This window comes from Malus sylvestris, chromosome 15, assembly GCF_916048215.2.
Source record: "Malus sylvestris chromosome 15, drMalSylv7.2, whole genome shotgun sequence".
Classification (NCBI taxonomy): domain Eukaryota; kingdom Viridiplantae; phylum Streptophyta; class Magnoliopsida; order Rosales; family Rosaceae; genus Malus; species Malus sylvestris.
Genome location: NC_062274.1, coordinates 21,979,222 through 21,999,367, shown reverse-complemented (window position 1 = coordinate 21,999,367; position 20,146 = coordinate 21,979,222). Strand labels below are relative to the sequence as shown.

Sequence of the window (20,146 nt, the reverse complement as noted above, 5' to 3'; positions counted from 1 at the left end):
AAGCACATAAAGTTTTATAATATGCTATCCTTGCCAACTTGCATCATCTCATTTGTACGAACTGTAATTCTTTGGTCTCATCTTAGCTAATCGCTTGACTTAGAGTACTATACTACCTTTATTCATATTTTACTTTCTACACTATTTGTTTTCTCTGCCTCCGGCTTTCTCTTTAAATTTTTTTGATCCCTTTCATCGCCCAAATTCGTTCTCTCTTAAATATCCTACTGAAACTTGGTTCTCGTCACTTCCAGCTCCACCCTACTAATCTTGCTCTAATATCTCATAAAAATGGCACCTAGCACGCTTTCTTCTCCACACTCCAATTCAACTTGGACAGCCAAACAAAACAAATCATTTGAAATCGCTCTGGCAACATATGATAGGGAAACCCCTGATCGTTGGCATAATATTGCCAGGGTTGTTGGAGGGACGACTGAGGAGGAAGTGAAGAGGCAGTATGAGATCCTTCTAGCGGACATCAACCGCATTGAGTCAGGCAAAGTTCCCCTTCCTAAGTATAGGAAAGCCAGAGAAAGCAGCATCAGTGGTGAAGAAAAGAGGTAATACACTTTTTTCTCCTTATTACTTGATAAGATGAAGAATAGAATTACTGCTTGTAAGTCCTTAATTGACCATATATAGACCTTAAGGTATTCATGTCCACGAGATATATAACCAACAAAATCAGTGAAGCTCACTTCTGTATTAAATCCATACTCAAAATATAAATATAATAATTTCTGGTCATAAACCTCTCAGGCTACAATTTGATACTAACATTCTCATTCTTCATTCTGCATTGCCCTCACTCTTCATAGGCGGAGATGCACTATCAACATGCATTATTAACTCACTGCCAATGATGTAATAGCATGAATATAATGTCAATCCCAATATCTATTTCTCAATTTGATGAGGGTACATGACAATGACATTATTCAGCTACTCACTCCTTACCCCTCACTCATATCATTTGTTCCTATTCTCCCTCGCTCATATCATTTGTTCCTATACTGGCAGAAAATCTGTTCACCGATGATAATTAATTTTCAGCACTAGAAAGCACTTAATAGAGGTCGCACTTGGCAAGTGCCTTCGCCCATAAGCGGTAGGTCTCGGGTTCGAGACTTGGGAGCAGCCTCTCCATAAATGGGGGTAAGGCTAGCCGACATTCACCTCTCCCAGACCCTGCGTAAAGCGGGAGCCTTGTGCACTGGGTACGACTAGAAAGCACTTAAAAAAGAAAAAATTATAAGCATCCTGTATAATAACTTCCGTTTACCTTCTACAGTCTAAAGGCCCTAAAGCTCTAAAGGAAGACGCCCTCCAGCAGTAGACACGGCACCAATTTCCTCTTGAAGTGGATCTAGCAAATTAGCAATTAACCTATATCTCTACTCCCTTCCCATTCCCTCCTATTTTTTTCCCGTAACTTCTAAATGTAGCATACTTTTCTTTGTCTTGTTTGCACATGTAACAAGTAAGAATCACCACAGATGCAATTGCTTATTTATTTATTTATTTATAATCATCATTAATTAAAGAGAGCATGTATTAGCACATGATCATTAGCCCCAGCTGCACAAGGTGGGGTGGGATTAGGGGCTAGAAATCTTAGGTTAAAAGTTAAAGAAAGGAAGCATTAAATAGCATATAACTATAATTGGCTAGTGGCTACCAAATCCTTAACTTAATACAATAAATTTTTGCTCAAAAAAAAAAAAAACAATAAATTAGATTCACACCAAACACTTGTATCGCAAGGGTGTAAATAACCGGTTAAATCAAATTCAATGCCATCCAACGAACGACTATTCGAGTCATCAAAAAGTTTGCTCCGGTCACTCACATTCGCATGGACAATTTCTAGCAAATGAATGAAATATGAAGTCAATGTGAGACCCACATCAATGAAACTCCAACGCATGAGTAACTGACGCTAGCATTTCAATGTCATTCGTCAAACTATTGCTTCAAACAGAACCTATACAGATGCTAAAGATAAAGATATCAAATTTGTCTTACAGTACTCTTTTTTCTCTGCAACCCAGAAAATAGAAAAGCTTGCAAATTCTTCCTAATCTGTAGTGGTTTGCAAAGGCAGGGGCTTTTCTCCTTCGTTTGGTCCGCTGCCACTCTTTTCTCTGTAAAGTTTTGCCCTTTCAAACATCTGCTTTGGACCAAAACCCAAACATCAAATTTATTTCCCAAATTGCCCAATAATTCACAAACAGGAATCTGCCATTGCAATGCAAACAAGAGAGAGTGAGGGTAAAATCGTACCTTCCGCACCGTCTCTTTCAAGCAAGTTCTGTGCTCATCCATGGAAGCATGAAGAAATTCATGAATGTGATCCCTCAAATTCGATACGAAGCTGCCGCTCCCGAAATTCTTCTTCCTGCTACAAGAACTCATCGGCGCCCTTGATTTCACCCGAAAACGACGTCGGTACGGTGTTTGGAGCACAAAGGAGCTGAGCAGAAAGGTTAGAGAAGGTTAAAAAGGAGGTAAAATCTATAAACTGACGCAGACTTGGAGCGGAATGTAAAGGCGGCAACGGATAAAAACGACGTCGTTTCTTCTGTAGGATATATTCGGTGGAAGATTCGAATTGAACCGGGCCAACTTGAACCCGTTAGGCCCAAAACGGAAAGTGCACAGTAATGGCAATACTGTTGCAAATTCTTCCCTCTCCGAGAAAGCAGAAAGTGAAGGCAGACGGACAACGATGTCATTTCAGGTTCGTCGCTAAATCCCGAATAAATGACAATCCCCTTTGCCATTCTAGCTTAAAGGGTTAGATTCGGTGTTTAAAGGAAGTGAAAATTAGCGGCAATTTTTGATCTTTTTTGCGACAGATAATACTCTAGTCAGCGTCAGCGGTGCGTCGGCAAATATTGGTGGTGTTAGAATTCCTTTATCCCACATCAGCCAAAAGGCTTGAGAACAAACCATTTATATAGAATTACCTCACTCTAACTAACACTGAGATCTTTTGTATTAAAATCCCACACCTGACGGATTAAGCAGGTGGTCAAGTGGAGATAGTATCGATGTTGTTGGAGTGGGCCGATGCCCCGTCTAACTAAAATTTAAGATAGTATCAGAGCCAGCGGACGGATCCGTACATCCACGTGAACAGGTGGGTCCCCTTTGGCCTCGCGCAAACGGGTGAGCCTCAACTTGGCTCTACGTAGGCCAAGAGATGCCACATGCATTGCCCCAACACGAACGGGTGAGCCTCGGCTTGGCTCCACGTGGTTGCCGATGTGTGGAACTCCACGTGTGACCCATAAAATGGGGTCTCATGTGCGGGAGGCTTTTTGTATTAAAACTCCACAGCTGACAAATTAAGCAGGTGACCAAGTAGGGACAGTATCGGTGTTATTAGAGTGGGCTCATGACCCGTCTACCTGAAATTTAAGAGGCGGAGATGGGATACGGGTTCACAGTCATGGTACATTGTAATTATATCAAAGAATCAATCTTTTTTCTTGGTTAAATGGGTTAGCTTTTGAAATTGCTGATTTGGTTTGTGGGTTTTAGACTGCAGATATTGATGAAAAAAGTATAAGGACGGATAAGCCCAACGAATTGGTCATGGTTCAAGCTGAGGCCGAAGCACGTTTTCTTTCAGCCTTGTTCGCTTTTGCTAATGGGTTCTAAATTTTCTTTCTTATTCCGAGATTGAACTAACAACCAAACATGCTCGAGTTTTGGCCTCCATATACCATTTTGTCGATCAAAGTAGTTGACCTCAGCTGTGTCTTCATCTGTCCATCCAAATTCGTTTGCAATGTGCTTCATTTGGTTTGCTGCAGATAGGAACGACTGAAACGGCTATGGGATTGCCTAAACAACTCACAGAAAAACTCATTCAGGAAGCAGTCTAACTATTGTGGTGGAGTTGTGATCGGGTTCTTATTCGAAACATGGCTGCTGCTGATGAATCTACAATTTCCGAAAACTCTTCACCCGGTCATTTTTTATATATCATTCTTCTCTTGAGTATCATGGTTAATCGTAAGTGAAAATGCCCACCTCGAGTGCAAGGGTAAACGCTCTTTCCACCTCGAGTACTAGTGTAAACGCTCTTTCTACTTTACCCAGTCAAAAGACTACATACATTATTTCAGAGAGTAATATCTTCTTTCAAAAAAGAATAAGAATACGAGTATAACCTTTGTAACGAACAGTTCAATCGAACTTCTCATCAACAAAAATGCCGCTCTCAAGGCGTTAATTGTAACGTGATACAGTTTCAGATAGTGCAATTCTCATGGCACACATACAACTATACAAATAATTTCCTTTACTTTCATTACGAATATTGCATTTACCAGTCAACCAAATAATACACATGTTACAAACAAGATTCCTTAACTGGGGAAGTTATCTCTGTTGCGAGTATTGTAGGGGCGCACCGAGGATTGCTCTTCATGTCGAAAAGCAGCAGTAGCTCACGAGAAAAGTGTTGTCACCCGTGAAGCTTTGAGCATTTTAGAATATAAACAGAGTTAACTAGTGAGCCTTGGGGCTTTGAGAAGATAAACCCCCCTCACAAACCCTGTTCCCACTTTACCGATGTCTTTTAATAAATCAGTTGGATCTTTTACTTCCTCTGCTTCTTCCCGCCCTCGTTTCTGCAAATATTAGGATCCGAAAATAAAACTGATTAGGAAGTCTAGATAGCAAACGATTTTTTTAAAGCTTTCAATGTCGTTTTGGAATGCACATTTATTCAGTTACAACGGATCCAATTATACCTTTGAACCATATCTCGCCCACGTTATGCCAACAGCATCACCACCCAGAGAATCATACCACAGCTTGAAGGTGTTGGGGTACTCTTTCTACATTCAAGACACAAGGATGTAAGCAAAGACGACAGTGACCAGAAACATAAAACTGAAAGCAATGGCGTCATGGTCAAAACTAATAATACATGCCTCTAGATCCCCAACAAAGCACCTCAGTGGATCAAAGTCTACCAATAGCTTATTTCATAGTGCCTCCGAGTTTCCTTTCATGTCTCCAGGCAACAGAAATGGGTGGAAAACCATGCTCGCATTCCCACGTGCCACATGTACCCCTGTGCCTGTGTAAATATGCTCATTAAAACTCTGCGGATATACTAAAATTTGAGTATGGCATTGTTAGAATTCAGATGGGAAGAGAAGATGTTGGGGGTAAGGTAGTTTTTCTCTGTGGAGAAGAATAACCGCATCGTAACTGTTCAAAGGAGTTCGAAAAAGGCACTGCAAATCAAAAAGTAAACATTAATATTTTGCATATATCAAATACACATCAAGGTAAAACAATTCGCGGATCACTATCAATAAAATTTATCAGGCTCACCTCCCATCTATAATTATCATTATGATCCTCCGAAATCAGTTTGGTCAACCAGTTTGCACTGCTTCCAGCATAAGCCATCAACCTTTTTAACTCCTACGTATTCAACAAGATCAAAATGTATAAGCAATGCTAAATAACATATCTATAAAAGGAGTTGCTGCACTTGGATTTCTAGAGTGCCAGCAATAAAAAATTCTATGGGAGATTATTCGTTTGAATGTTCTGTCGACCAATGGTATCAACAAATCTTAATTTTTATTACAATCATCAAAATAACAAAAGAAAGTCCTCTATGTCAATAATTAACAATTTCATGGAACTGAGTTTCAAACTAGTATTCTGACATGACTGAAGAAATGAGAATGCACTCTTACAGAAAAGGAATGCATTGAAATGCCGGTAAAATTTAAAAAAACCAGGATCGGCTCAGGGGAAAAGTATCACAGGCCTGATTACTAGAGGGAGCGTCAAGAATTTACTAAAGAAAATTAACAGTGTTGAAAAAGACACCAATTAAACTACCATTGAGTTTACTGAGAATCTGGTCCAGGCCTCGGATGCCCTGACGTAAGTTGTAGCCAAGAACATTGCTGGCTTTACACTTTGCACATTTTCTTCATTAGTTTTTCTACTTGACATAAAATTCTCCTGAAATTGAACGCCAAATAGTAGCAGTCAAGAAAATAATAAAATTGTAACCAAAAAAAGAAAATAATAAAATCAAGAAAGCAACAGATCGACATGGATCAGAGTTTATTACTTAGCTTAAGAACTTACATTTATCTCTTTCATATCTTTTGGAGTCAAATCATTGCTTATGTCAACAACTAGTGCAGAAAAATTCAAGTCATAATCTGATAGTTATCGCAGGAACCTGTTGACAGAATTACCATGCATATGAGAGCGTGAAATACACTATTAAAGTTTGACAATAATTATTGTGTGCAAGTGTATGTGCTACATCATAGTGTATATCTAATTGCCAGTTAATTTGGAATTATGTAACTTGATGTTCATAATTCAAAAGTGAAATCAAGCCATTTAGAGAATCTATCTTTTAAAGCAGAAGTGACGGTGAGAACTATCCAAAATGCCCTGGAAATGAGTTATATAAATATCAACCTCAAAAATCCAGTGATTCGTGAGCACGGAGCACTGAATGGTAAAGGCTTCAAAAAGACGTATGCAACCAATAGTTCAATTGCCTCCTCCCTCAAGCAAGCCGAAAACAGATGTGAAGCAACGCACTGCTTAGCAAGCCTTCACATGAAACCAAAAAAAGTTATATGCAGCAACAGATAAAACAATAAGAAATAAATGAGAATGCAAATGCTATAACTCACCTAACAACTGGCCCATATGCTGCATAAAAACCCTGTAATCCATTAATCATGCTGGAATGTTGACTCCGGAAATAAAGTTCTCTGTCTGTATTATAGGCGTGCTTCACTTGATCATTTCCAGCTGTAGCCAGTAAGAAGTCGAAGGGGTCAGCATCAAAAGAAGACATCATCCTTCTCAAAAAGGGAAAAAGAATCTAACATCCCAGTGGTGAATATGTAATGATACATGACTCAAGAGTTCTTACTTTCCTGTCTCAACAAAGTCGGGCCTCTCTCATGCCAAATTTTCAGGCGAAATGCATATCCAGAAACAAAAACATCCACATCATCCTCTGTAGCGGTACATGTCATCCCCCAATTATTCTGGAGACTGCTATATGATAGTATCATCAGATAACTATTCAATAGAAAGTAAAATCAAATTGAGTATTAGTAATCCCAGTTTGCCCACCTCTCTCCAATCTTGAGAAGGAAGGCAGATTTAGTTTTCTCAATTGCTACATCATCCATTGACCAGTTTCCAGAACCTTCCAACTAAATTAGATCAAGTAATAAGGCTTCATTAACTGACTGAAAAATAATAAATAAAAAAGTTATTAACAGTTATTGGGTATTGTGACGTGCCTGGATCATAACTTCCAGCGGATGAATGCAGGAAGGAGTGAACCTATGTAGGCTTACAAAAGCACCCTTCTCATTAGCAAGCAGACGAGGTTCAGGTGGGAAGACAGATGAAAACCTGAAAGCCGCATATAGGGGTGAAGAGGGTCATGGAAAATCCAGTTGAAAATCAAATTATATTATCATTCTTCTCAAAACTTTTGACGAGTTATACAGAGAAGGAAAAGGGATAAGATAATGCGTGCATTCCAGAAACAAAAAATTCAAAGTAAAATTAAGAAAACAGGAGGATCGATTTTAATGATCACAACATGTAACAACAAACTGATCTAAGGCAAAATGCAGCAGAGGTTAAAAACTTTCATATCCCAAACAAACATAATATCACATCCACAAATCTCATAATATAATAATGAAAAAACAACGCATAATCAAATATTTGGAATTGACAATTGAAGCTAGTCATTTAAAATTGATTTTTCCAGCCATGCAATTATACCTGAATCTAGGGGCAGCACAGTAGAAACCTTCAGTGGAATGTCTTCAAGAAGCCGCAAGCGCTTCAATAGAATTTCAAATACCCCAAGCAAATTCCCAGAAGATGATATAGGATCTGAAAGAATTGAAATGTTACCATAAAGCAAAAAATAAAACAAAGATGAGAATTATATTGAAATCACATACAAAGACAATAACGAATTATTCTAGTTTACCTCCAGCACCATATGGCAAAGAGAAATCAAGTTGATCCACGATGTGCATTATATTCTCTTTTGATACAGAAAGATGTCGCTGAAGCACATACTCGGAAATCCTTTTTAAGATAATATGTCTTCTCCATTGCTCACTTTCCCAAACTAAGGAAACAGTGTCAACATTTTAGTCATCTTGACAATTGATTTTAGCAAGAGTAAGGAAAGCACGTAAATGATACTGATACAACTAAGGTCAAGTAAAGAAGAACAAAAAAAGCCAAAACAAATGACTAACCTGTGCTTTCTGCAATTTTACCATCTTTAAATCTCCTGAGCTCCGACTTTTCCCCCCAGAACTTGCAGAATTAGAGAGCCTACACAGAACATAGTAAACTGAATACATGCAACAAAAGAAGAAATCGACATATGATTCCAAACAGGTACTCATATACCTCCTCTTTATTATCAGCATCTGGACCAGTATCAACAAGCCTAAAAGCTTTCTCCAGAGAGCTCACGGAAATTCCAATTCAGGGTTGACAATCCCTGGAGTGACAAGTCAAATTTAAACTAATTGATCTGCTACATAAACATATGTTTGATAAAAGATGATAAAGTAAAACACTGGATGACGTACATTTTTTATGATGTGGTCTGATAAAATATTTCTCCAGGTAACACGTACAGTCTTCACTCTGTCACTCAACCCTTGAATTAAAACACTCTGCACCTTCTGCTCATACAATCTCCAACATTCATCATCAAAGCAAAATCCTGATGTATAAACTGCACTGTTCACCTTTAAGTTCAACCTAAAAGATCAAACATGTAAACAAAACGGGTAAATCAAACCACAAGCAGGAAAAAAAGAAAGAAGGTATAATGCAATATCACATTCAATGCTGATGCAAGATCATTGTACACACAAAAGACAACTTCAATAAGAACCATACTATTACTAATATGTATACACCTTATGATGTGGTCATATTTTACAGGATAATCCACTGTGGTCATAAAAATTTCTTCAAATCCACCATCTCTACATTTGTCTATGCATGCTAGTGTCAAACCAGACTCTATGGCTGAAACGGTGTCGTCCACGGCCTTGGTGAATGCAGGTGAATAGTCGAGCTGGACCTCCTTCAAGAGCTCCCCAATCTTCGGTTCCGTTGAGTTCGTCAGCGTAGCGGGCTCCATTGTTCTTCGTCGGCTTTGGCTCTGCTTGAAACTGGGTTGTTTTGGTGACCGGTAAAGCTTCTGGTAATTTAGGGTTTAGGGTTTAGAGGAAGAGCTAGCTGGAGAAGACAGGAGTGCACAGAATGTGAACAAGACGTTAACCACAGCCGGCCCAAATTATTTTCTGGGCTAAATTGATGGCCAATGCCCAACTATTATTCTTCTCTCCTCGTCCTTTTCCTCCGGGTTGGAGTTCCTGTGTATTCATGGAAATAGCCATAGGACATGAGCAAACATGCACACGCATAGTGGACCTCGTTGAGAAAAAAAAAATTTGTTAAATAAATACGCAAATCAAAATGTCATTTGCAATTACAAATTCGTCTGAATTAGATTAAACTATGGGATGTTATATTACAATCATGATGCAACCATTGACTAGAAGAGACATGAAACCTCCTAATTGGAATAGTATTACATCTACAGTCAAATTTATATGTCATATCAACAACATTGTCTTCTTAGTTATATTATTAGGTTGTTAAATCAAAACTTGCTAGCAATAAATGTGAACTCAATTGACATAGTAGACCATCTTCAAAAGAGAAGCCAAATCAGGTAGAATGTCAACTAATCATTTTTTACAGTAAATATTGCTCCAACCGAACAGTCTTTTAGCTAACATGGAATGACAACAAGATCTCTAGCATCAATTTTGACGCTACATTTATTTCTATTTTATTTATTTTTAATTGGTGGGGCCCATCATCCACTACAAGATAAAGCTTTAAAAATAATTTTACTATTTATTTTATTTTAAAGCAATGTTCTAAAAGACGTTAGGCGCTAGTCGAGCGGCGAGAAGGGACCTAGCGCCTAGGCGGATTTAAGTTAATTTAATATAAAATTTAAATTTAAGGAACTGTTATTAGCACTCCACAAATCTCATTCTACACTCCTCACAAGTGTATTTTTCTTTTTAATTATAGAAAGTTTGAAGTGCAAAATAAGATTTTTGGAGTGCCAATAACAATTCCCTACATTTATTATATAAAAATAATATGTTTTTTTTAAATAATATATATGTAATGTTAGGGTTTTTAATATAAATGGTCTTAAAAGGAAAAGGAATAATAAAACAATGCAAAAATATTTAAAAAGTAAAAAATGATGATTGATTTGGGTGAGAAAAGAAACAAAAGAATATTGACCATAAAAAAAAACCAGAAATAAAATAACATAAAATAGTGGAAACGTGGAACCAAACAGGAGTGGTAGGACCATAAAGACAACATTTGTCCATTTAAATTGAAAAAAAAAAAAAAAAGATGAACCCCATCAATCATCTTCTTCCTCTTGACTCTACAACCTGACTTTTCCAAATTCAAATTTTTTTCTGGTTCCAACGTCTTCAAATACGGCCAACTAGACTCCGCCCAGCCCCGCGCAAACTTGCATAACTTCGCCTAGACCTGCCTAATCATGCCCAACATCCATCTAATACTTTATCCGATTTTGCAACCGATTATGAGTTAATCGGGGTGGTTGGTCTCCGCCCAGCGCCTAGGCAGTCGCCTAGGCCGATTTTTAGAACACTGTTTTAAAGTGGGCCTTATATTATAGTATGTTTATACCATATTTAGGGCCTCGTATTTAGATCTCGTACAAATACTCGAGGGACTTAAATGTAATTATGTGATAAGGGAATGGGCAAATATGTAATAAGTGAGGAGTCCTTATTCTATAAAATGACCCCTTACCCTCACAATTAGGGGAGGCCATTTGAGAGGCCAATGCCTAAGGCTCTTCACTCCCTCTCCAAGCTCTCACTCTCAGAGCTCTCTCTTCCTCAGATAAATACATAATTAGTGTGGACGTAGCCCAAACCTTGGGGTGAACCACGATACATCTTGTGTTATTTACTTTCTTGCAGATTCACGATTGGATTTACGTTGTTCCAAGACCTCCGGTTTTATGCATCAACATTTGGCGCCTTCTGTGGGAATCGAAACGAAAAGCTATGTCGGTCCTCTCTCAATTTTTCATCTCACCATCGTGAATCTGCAAAACCTGCAAAAATCCAACAACCTAAAGCTTTCCCAGAAAAACCCAACAGCCCAAAACCTCACTTTTGGATTTTTTTCCAGAAAACCCTTTATCTCTCTCTCGGGGTTTTATTTATTGGTGTTGTACTTGGTGCATTTCGGGGAGAGTCGTACAATTGGATTGGTTAGAATAAGCCTTCAGATCATCAGAATCTTGGCACAACGCATCCCCACCCTCGTATTTCTCACCATAATTTTCTAGTTCACTCCGTATCTGAATCATACGAATAAAACCCCAACTCATCATCCTTGTCTGTCTCACACTGATCTTCTTTAAATGCTCCACAAATATCTGTTTCAATACTTGTTCCCTCAACAGAAAGTGATCTTTTCATAATCAGTTCCGAAGCTCTTCGTAGCTTTCGACACAATGACTCTACTTTTTGCCTAGTGACAACGACAAGTAGATCTGAATGGCTCGACGGCTCGACTCCTCCGTCGAGTGAGAGCCCGTCAGGGATGACAAGCAGATCCAGTTCAAGACCCAGTACGACAACCTCCTACCGTGGCGGAACCTAGTGACCCATGAAGTTCCTCATAGAACCGCAACTCATAATTGGGTACTATGGAATGCCGACGTTGTGGAGATTCAAATCAAACTCTCCGACTGCTAAGCCGTCAGGCCCGCCACTGCTTCTCTGAACTTCGAATCCAGCTCCCCATCAGGCGTTCCGTCAGATCCAGCCATTTGTCAAGGCAAGAGCAAAGCTTTCACGCCATCAGCACCATCTCAGGCAGAACAGGAGAGAGAGAGAGAGAGAGCTGAACAAAGCTAGCTGGAGTTTAATGGCGGCGATAGGGAAGACGATTCTGGACTCAGGGTGGATCGGCACCAGGGACAGGGAAGTCACCGTCATTGGTACCCAGCTCACCACCACCCTCCCTCCCCCGACCTTCCTTGGATGGAGGCAGTCATTCTCGGAACTGTTCTGGCAACCTTGGTGAAGGGGAAAGATGTACCCGATCCTTTCTACGCATTGCAAAACGACTACATTATAGACATTTCTGACTCCGGAAGGCAGTACTATACATTTTGGCTCTTTACAACTTTTCAGTGTAATCTGTCAAGCACACAGTTTGTGGATCTGAATTTTCGCGCAATCAACTACTATGTCGAGATGTATCTAAATGGGCACAGAAACGAGCTGCCAAGATGGATGTTCCAAAGGCATTCTCTTGACGTCACTGATATAGTGCTTCCCAATGCTCATAATTTGCTTGCTATTCATGTTTATCCCCCGAATAATCCAATGATTATTCCTCATGAGGGAGGGCAGGGTGGCGATCACGAGGTAAAGATCTAAATACGCCATCAGATCCAAAAGGGTCAGTTTTCTGATCCAGGGCAAGAGTTTTTTTATAAGAAAACGGCAGCAGCAATTTGGGTTTGCTTAAGGGATTTAGACGGAAGGCTTCAATTCCGTTGCCTCATACGCCATGGGCTCCACCGCCTCAGTTTCTTATATGCATGTCGAACTAGACGTTGGGAATCATGTAGAGGAAACTAGGGACGGAAATTACTTTAGACAGTTCAAGAATATAGAGTGGTTGGTGAAATTTCTCGACTCTTTACACCCCTTGATCAAGAGGGCCCATGATCAGCCCAGTACCTCGACAAATTGCAGGGAAGCTAGTGCAAATCAAAGATGCTCTGTATGCTGCAGACAACCTGCTGGATGAGATCAATGACCCATCCCCTGCATCTTCATTTTCTGAGAAAGGAAAAGAAAAAAAAAAGAACAAGAGAAAAGAAGATAGAAACAAAAGCAAAAGGAGAGAAGAGAATAAAATCTGAAAGAATGGGCTTTTTACTGAGCACATGCAGGATAGCAGCACAGAGACAGATACAGAGAGAGAGGTGTGGTGGAAAAGTAAAAGCAGAAAGCAAAAGCAAGGAGTAAACACCCCACCAGAATGATGTGATTTACTTTTCTTATTTTTATGATGTATTTTTCTTATCTGTCAGAGACATCTGTATAAACCCCATCAGATGGTAATAATAATAAAAAATTAAAAAAAAATGACAAAGCCCAAAATAAATGGGCTGGCATGTTGTGGAGGGCGAAGGCCCATAAGCCCAAAATAGCTCCAACCAGGCGATCGAAAGTACGCCCAGCACTCCACCATTATTCAGCAACCTGCCGCTATTACCACTAACCAGGTGATCAAAAGTACGCTCAGTACTCCAAAATTATTCGGCAACCTGCCGCTATTACCACCAACCAGGTGATGAAATGTACAACCAGTACTCTAAAATCATTTGGTAACTAGCCATTCATGCCACAAACCAGGTGATGAAATGTACAACCCGTACTCTCCTTCATGCCACCAACCAGGTGATCAAAAGTACGCCCAGTACTTCAAAATTATACATAAGCACTACTCATGTCATTCATACATAAACATTCATGAGCATCACTCATGATAATCATACATAAACATTCATGACCATTATTCATATCAACATTCATGAGCATCACTCATGACAACATCCATGAGCATCACTCATGACAACATCCATGAGCATCACTCATGTCAATTAACATAAACATTCATGAGCATCACTCATGTCAATCATCTTCAAAAGCTTCATTCACAGAGCTCTAGCTTCAAAAGCTTCATTTACAAAAGCTCTAGCTTCAAAAGCTTCATTTACAGAGCTCTAGCTTCAAAAGCTTCATTTACAAAAGCTCTAGCTTCAAAAGCTTCATTTACAAAAGCTCCAGCTTCAAAAGCTTCATTTACAGAGCTCCAGCTTCAAAGCTTCACTTGCAAAGCTTCACCTACAAAGCTTCATTGCAGGGTATACAAATACCGCCTCCGAACAAACCGCCACTTCGGCCCATACATGGATTCAATTTAAAGTCTCCAGCCAACAGACTCTATTAACCGAAGACTTGGGGGACTACATTATGTATGTACCATATATTGGGTCTTAACTGGGCCTCATAAAAAATACTTGGGGACTTGACCCATTATTTATGTACTGAGGAGCGAGCCCTTATTTTATAAAAAGAGACTCCCTCACCTTCATTAGAGAGCAACGCCGCCAGTTGAGCAACCGCTTCGCCGCGAGCATCACTCCTAGCCCATCACTTATGTGTTGAGGAGCGAGCCCTTATTCTATAAAAAGGACTCCCTCACCATCATTAGAGAGCATCAACTCTAGCCCATCATTCATGTATTAAGGAGCGAGCCCTTATTCTATAAAAGGGACTCCCTCACCTTCAACGCCACAAGCCGAGCCAACCAAGGCAACATAAGCCACGAGCCGAGCAGCCTCGCAGCATGTGCTACTTCTAGTTGAGCATCATTTCAGATTGAGCACCGCCTCACATCGAACATCAGTTCAAGACAACATCTAGTTACTTTGGCCCACACATAGACTGAATTTCAAGTCTCTAGCCAAAAGATTCTCTTGACTGAAGACTTGGGGAACTACTGTTTATACCATATTTAAGGCCTCGTATTTAGATCTCGTACAAATACTCGAGGGACTTAAATGTAATTATGTGATAAAGGAAGGGGCAAATATGTAATAAGTGAGGAATCCTTATTCTATAAAAGGACCCCTCACCCTCACAATTAGGGGAGGCCATTTGAGAGGCCAATGCCTAAGGCTCCTCACTCCCTCTCCAAGCTCTCACTCTCAGAGCTCTCTCTTCCTTAGATAAATACATAATCAGTGTGGACGTAGCCCAAACCTTGGGGTGAACCACGATACATCTTGTGTTATTTACTTTCTTGCAGAATAACGATTTGATTTACGTTGTTCCAAGACCTCCGGTTTTGTGCATCAACATAGTAAAATAATAACTAACACACCGATTGGAATATAAAGAAATTTGACATCATGCTTCAAAATGCCATATTAATCATCAATTAGGAATTTGACAAAAAAAAATGACATACTCATTGGAGATGCTCTTAAGCTACGACAGTGATATGAGAAATTTTATTCATACCCATTTATCTTCTTTTTACACCAATTTTTCATTTTTTATCTTGAAGTTCCGAATGTGCCTAACGATTCTCTTTCTACGCCCAAAATGAAAAAGAACAAAAAAATTAAAATTAAAATTCTAGTACTAGGAAACTCCGGCCACCTCATCTCTCCATACCCCAAAGACCCCTAACTTTTACCCCTCTCCAACCCCCTCCCCCTTGCGACCTCCGCTACCACGCACAATGAAAACCCCAACGATCTCAGCCATCACTCATTCTAACTTGTCACAAGTGAAGAACGTTGAGGAACTTGAGAGTGAGTCAACATGAGTGTAGACTTGGATTGTCAAAAGTTAGTTTCTCTCATACAAAATGCAAGAACTGCTCCAACGTAGACCTTTATTTGCATTTGTACCGATACTTAATAGCTTGCAGGCAAATGCATAATCGCTGGGATAACTTTGGAGAAACCTTTCATTGGTTACAACTATTTTAGGGTTTTATTAGGATTAGTTAATTAATCTTTTTCCTTATCAAATCTTGTTCAAATGATGGTCAATAATTTTCCGCGAATGAGTTTTAATGTTTATATGTTTTAGGATTACCACATGATTTGAAGTTTTGAACTTATAACTTTTAATTTCTAATCCTACTTCTAGTAAAGCGTTAGATTCAACCAGTTAATAGTTTCGGAGAATTCGAGGATGTTAGAAGGACTTCATGGAAGAGGGAGCTGTTATGGGTGGTAGGGAAGGTGGGGACGGAAGGTTGGGGAGGGGTAGAAATTAAGGGTGGTTGGGATTTGGAGAGATGGGGTGGTCGGACTTTTCTAGTGTTGAAATTTTATTTTTATTTTTTGTTCTTTTTCGTTTTGGGTGTAAAGGGAGAATTGTTGAACACATTCAGAATTTTAAGATAAAAAATAGTGATTATATTTACACATCCCAATTTACTTCTCCCATACCCGTTTAATTTTTTAATATTTTCTACACACAACTAACATTAAAAAAATTAAAAAGGTTTGGGAGAAGTAATTTGGGGTGTGTGAATATAATCTTCTTAAAAAATAATAAATTGAGTGTAGAAAGAGAATAAATGAGTCTGAATAAAATTTCTCTAGTAATTTCTATACTCCTCTTTCTACCTTTTGCACTATCCTTTTAATTTTGTGTCATGTTATATTAGATGTGTAAGTACAATTGAAATGCCTAACGACAAGTATTACTAGTTGAAAATTAGGCTAAGCAGTGAATAAGTAGAATATAAAATAATACTTTATTAACTGAAAATATTGAAAGTGACAAGAAGGCTACATAACCCGTAAAGACTACATTTTGACTAATTTACCTCTCAAACTACCTTACAAGCTATATTTATAGCGATATAAACCTAAGAAACCCTAATACGTTAATGCCAAAAATACCCTAATACAATATAAATCAAATCTCTAATTAATTTCTAAAATAAACCTAATAAAACATTACTTTCATTCTAACATATCCCGACCCAGAATGTCCACTTGAACTCCGAATCGAGCCGTGATGGCTGACACCTAGAAGGTGACGAAGCCATAAAGTGTAGTGTAGTGGAAAATGTGAATAAATTTAAACCTGAAAATGCCTACATATAAGAGTGCACTGTGAGCGGGAATGAACCTATGTCAGACATGATGTCAGAGCATAAGCACTATACAGTAAGATAGGGTGAGAATTATACCATCGAAAGTAATCGTCTACACCAATATTTGCCAAGAATCCTCGTCAACATGTAAGTTCAGCAATAAAACCTGAAGGGGCGAAAAACAAGGGTGAGTGGACCTAGAAACAAATCTTTGTAAAAACCTTTTCGAAAACATAATAACCTCTCGTTGTAAAACAAGTATAGTTTCCAAAATATACATACTACGTATAGTAAAAAAATACTTACCATAGTCTACAAAATCCCAAGAATTCATTACGGCACAATATCTCATAAATAAGGGCATGACATCCATAATCACAAAATCTCACATAAGCAACATATCATATCAGATGCTCATCAACACATGCTGACACACGAGTTCATGCAAAGATATTCTGGTATGAACAAGACTAGGTGTAATTAGGGATGGGCATAGGCTGGGCTAAGCCCATATTTGGAGGAACCGAACTTTACCCGTTTTAAAATGTAACGGGGTAGGCCGGTCCGGGTAAAGAGTTTTAGAACGGGACCTAACCCGGCTCGTTTCAAACATGCCGGTTCGAGGCGGGTCCACGATTCCTATTACATTTTTTTTTGGTCAACACAGAAGAGGACGACGTCGTTTAAGTCGTCTTCCTCGGTTATCGAACTCGTTTCCTCCGCGACAACCCAGATGTAGCTCAGACCATTCAAGCCATCTAGGAGAGAGGAAAAGATGATAAAGCAAAACCATAAAAAAAAAAACCAACCAACATAAAATCAGAACCATAAAAAAACAAAACCCAGAAAAAATGAGTCAATGAGAGAGGAGAAGTCGAGTTAGGGAGAGGAAGAGTGGCCTGCTCGATAAGAAACCCACATGCGCAACGTTGACGGACTAGTCGGCGGCCATGAGAGTCAATCCCAGTCCTGGATCGTGGTGATGAGGTAGTTGATCGAGTCAAGAATGCGCGAAATTAGCCGAATTGGACCATATTGGGTGGTCAACGACCAACATCTAGCGGTCCAACGACTTCAGTAAGAGCTCGAGGGCTGCGCAATCGTGGTGGTCGTGAGGCGGTGATGGTTTGGGTGACTGCTGTTGAGAACTCAATGCAAGCTCAGCTACTCAAGTGTGAATGAATGGAAAATGGGAGATTGATGAAAGTCTCTGAGATTAGGGGATAAAAATGCTGGAGAGTTGGATTTAATTAAATCATATCAAAATGCTCTGAGACCTTGTAAAGTTATATTGGTTCCAGAGACCTTCTTGAAGGCCTCCCAAATCTGGTCCAATTTGGTGGGCGACCTTGTAAGTCGAGGCTCATGGCGTGCCTTTAATCCAATCCATTAGCCCATGCTACAAATGGGCCGGGCCAGGGGCTAATTCCTCCTTATTTTTGGACCCATCCCGCCCTTTTAATTTCGTAGACCCGTCCTGAACTGCATGTACCCACCTCAACCAGCGGGTCCAGGACCCGTTTGCCTACCCCTAGGTGTAATAATGATATACGCTATAGTACTACAATCACATAAAGACTAGCGTTATGTGCATCATATACGAGTTGGAGTTGCCTATGGTAACATGTACAACAGGAATAACACCTACTATGGATCCAAAGTGAGCATACGGTGCAATGTGCATATACACATGAAAGACTAGCCCTGGCTTGGGCAAGTACTAACACCAGTGCAACAAACGATAAGCAAATAACATCAATATAGTCATGCCACAACCATTCAACAATTCTAATCAATATCGTATTATTCATGACCATAAATATAATCAAGGCATCTCCTTATAGTAAGCTTACCTGTGCATCTCGTAGGATTGTTTCATCATTTCCCAACAATAAGGTATTTCTTATAAACATTAATTTAATCATGGCAATCACATAAAGAATTTATTAATGCTTGTATATATGGATACTAACCAATATATATATATATAAAGAAAAGACCCACTCACAAATCATGTCACCGAGTCAAACTTGTCTCGTAGCATTAAGAATCATTGCGATCCATTTTGCCTAGAAACGAAACCATTTAGGTAAATATAACGTGCTAATGAAATTACGCATTTTTGTACAAAGTACGGCTAATAAAGGAATTATCCCACAACGGTCAAATTTCAGAAACGGTGGATTCAGAATCAGCGCGTCGAAATACGCTAAGGAGTGTCCACAACCTTACATAAGTCAATCTGAAACATTCGCCCATGGATTTCTGATTCATAACTTTCCAAAGTCCACACTATGCTTCTAGAACAACATATTAAAACTTTTTTACGATCCAATTGTTAGATTTCGGCCAATCGTAAATTCAAGTGACGATCAAAGTTGGATTTTACAAACTTTAGAAATTCAATTTGAGAAGATTTGTATGTCGGATTCCCTATCAGTAAGTTCCTAATATCCACAAATATTCTGTACTATCACGTATTAAAGTTTGGTGCCGATCTAACGGTCAGATCGTCCATTCATATATAAGTGGAGACCAACTAGGTGGTCCATTACGAAACTAAATTAAAACATTAGGATTTCACTAAATGGATGTCAATTATGGAATCGTGGCATCAAATTAGCCTAGGATGGTCAAGTGGGGTCTTGGCCCACGCGTCGTCTCTCCGACTCGCTGGAAAAATCAACTATTTCCAAAAATGACCAAATTTCACAGAAATGAAGATCTCAATGAGTAGAGAAAGTTTTATACTTGTGGAGAAGTCCAATTTGGTCGGGAAAGCTTTAATTTCCCTCGAACTAGTCAAAAATCCTAGAAATTGATGGCTTCGATTCGACTTCTCTGGTGCTCCACTACCTCTAAGGTTGTTTGGGGTTTGTTCCTAGGCTCAAGAAGAGTTTAATGGTGGTGGAGATCGAGGGAATTTCATTCAAAATTGGTGGATTGCCACTAAGAACCTCACAGTGCTATTGTCGCCTTACACCACGAAATGGGCTTAATCCCGTAGAATCTTTAGTGATCAATGAAGGAGGAGTGGTGTGGTGATGTTTACAAGTGTTGAAGAGTCCTGATTCACCAGAAAAATAATGGAGATTGTTGGAAAAAGGCTCGGGGAGGTTGGGTCACGGTTTGGAAATGGGTCAAGGGAAAAGGGCCTTAGTTGTGTGCCTCTCCACTCTCTCCTTTCCCTCCCTGTTCTCCTTCCTAATTCGTCCATTCTCCTTCTCTTCTGTAATACCCTGAAAATTTTAAGTATATGAATATGTGGAGAAGATTG

At 39.3% G+C, this 20,146-nt stretch overlaps 1 protein-coding gene and 1 pseudogene across 1 annotated transcript; one reads left to right on the top strand and one right to left on the bottom strand.

The window, feature by feature from the left end:
- The first annotated feature begins 229 nt into the window (after positions 1 to 229).
- On the top strand, positions 230 to 1,550 carry LOC126604814 (protein RADIALIS-like 4). The gene is made up of 2 exons (XM_050272126.1): positions 230 to 563; positions 1,295 to 1,550. The coding sequence occupies exons 1-2, from the start codon at positions 292 to 294 to the stop codon at positions 1,314 to 1,316; spliced, it is 294 nt and encodes a 97-aa protein (XP_050128083.1). The 5' UTR covers positions 230 to 291; the 3' UTR covers positions 1,317 to 1,550.
- A 2,970-nt stretch (positions 1,551 to 4,520) lies between these two features.
- Positions 4,521 to 9,220, bottom strand: LOC126602805 (uncharacterized; annotated as a pseudogene).
- Positions 9,221 to 20,146: the final 10,926 nt, after the last annotated feature.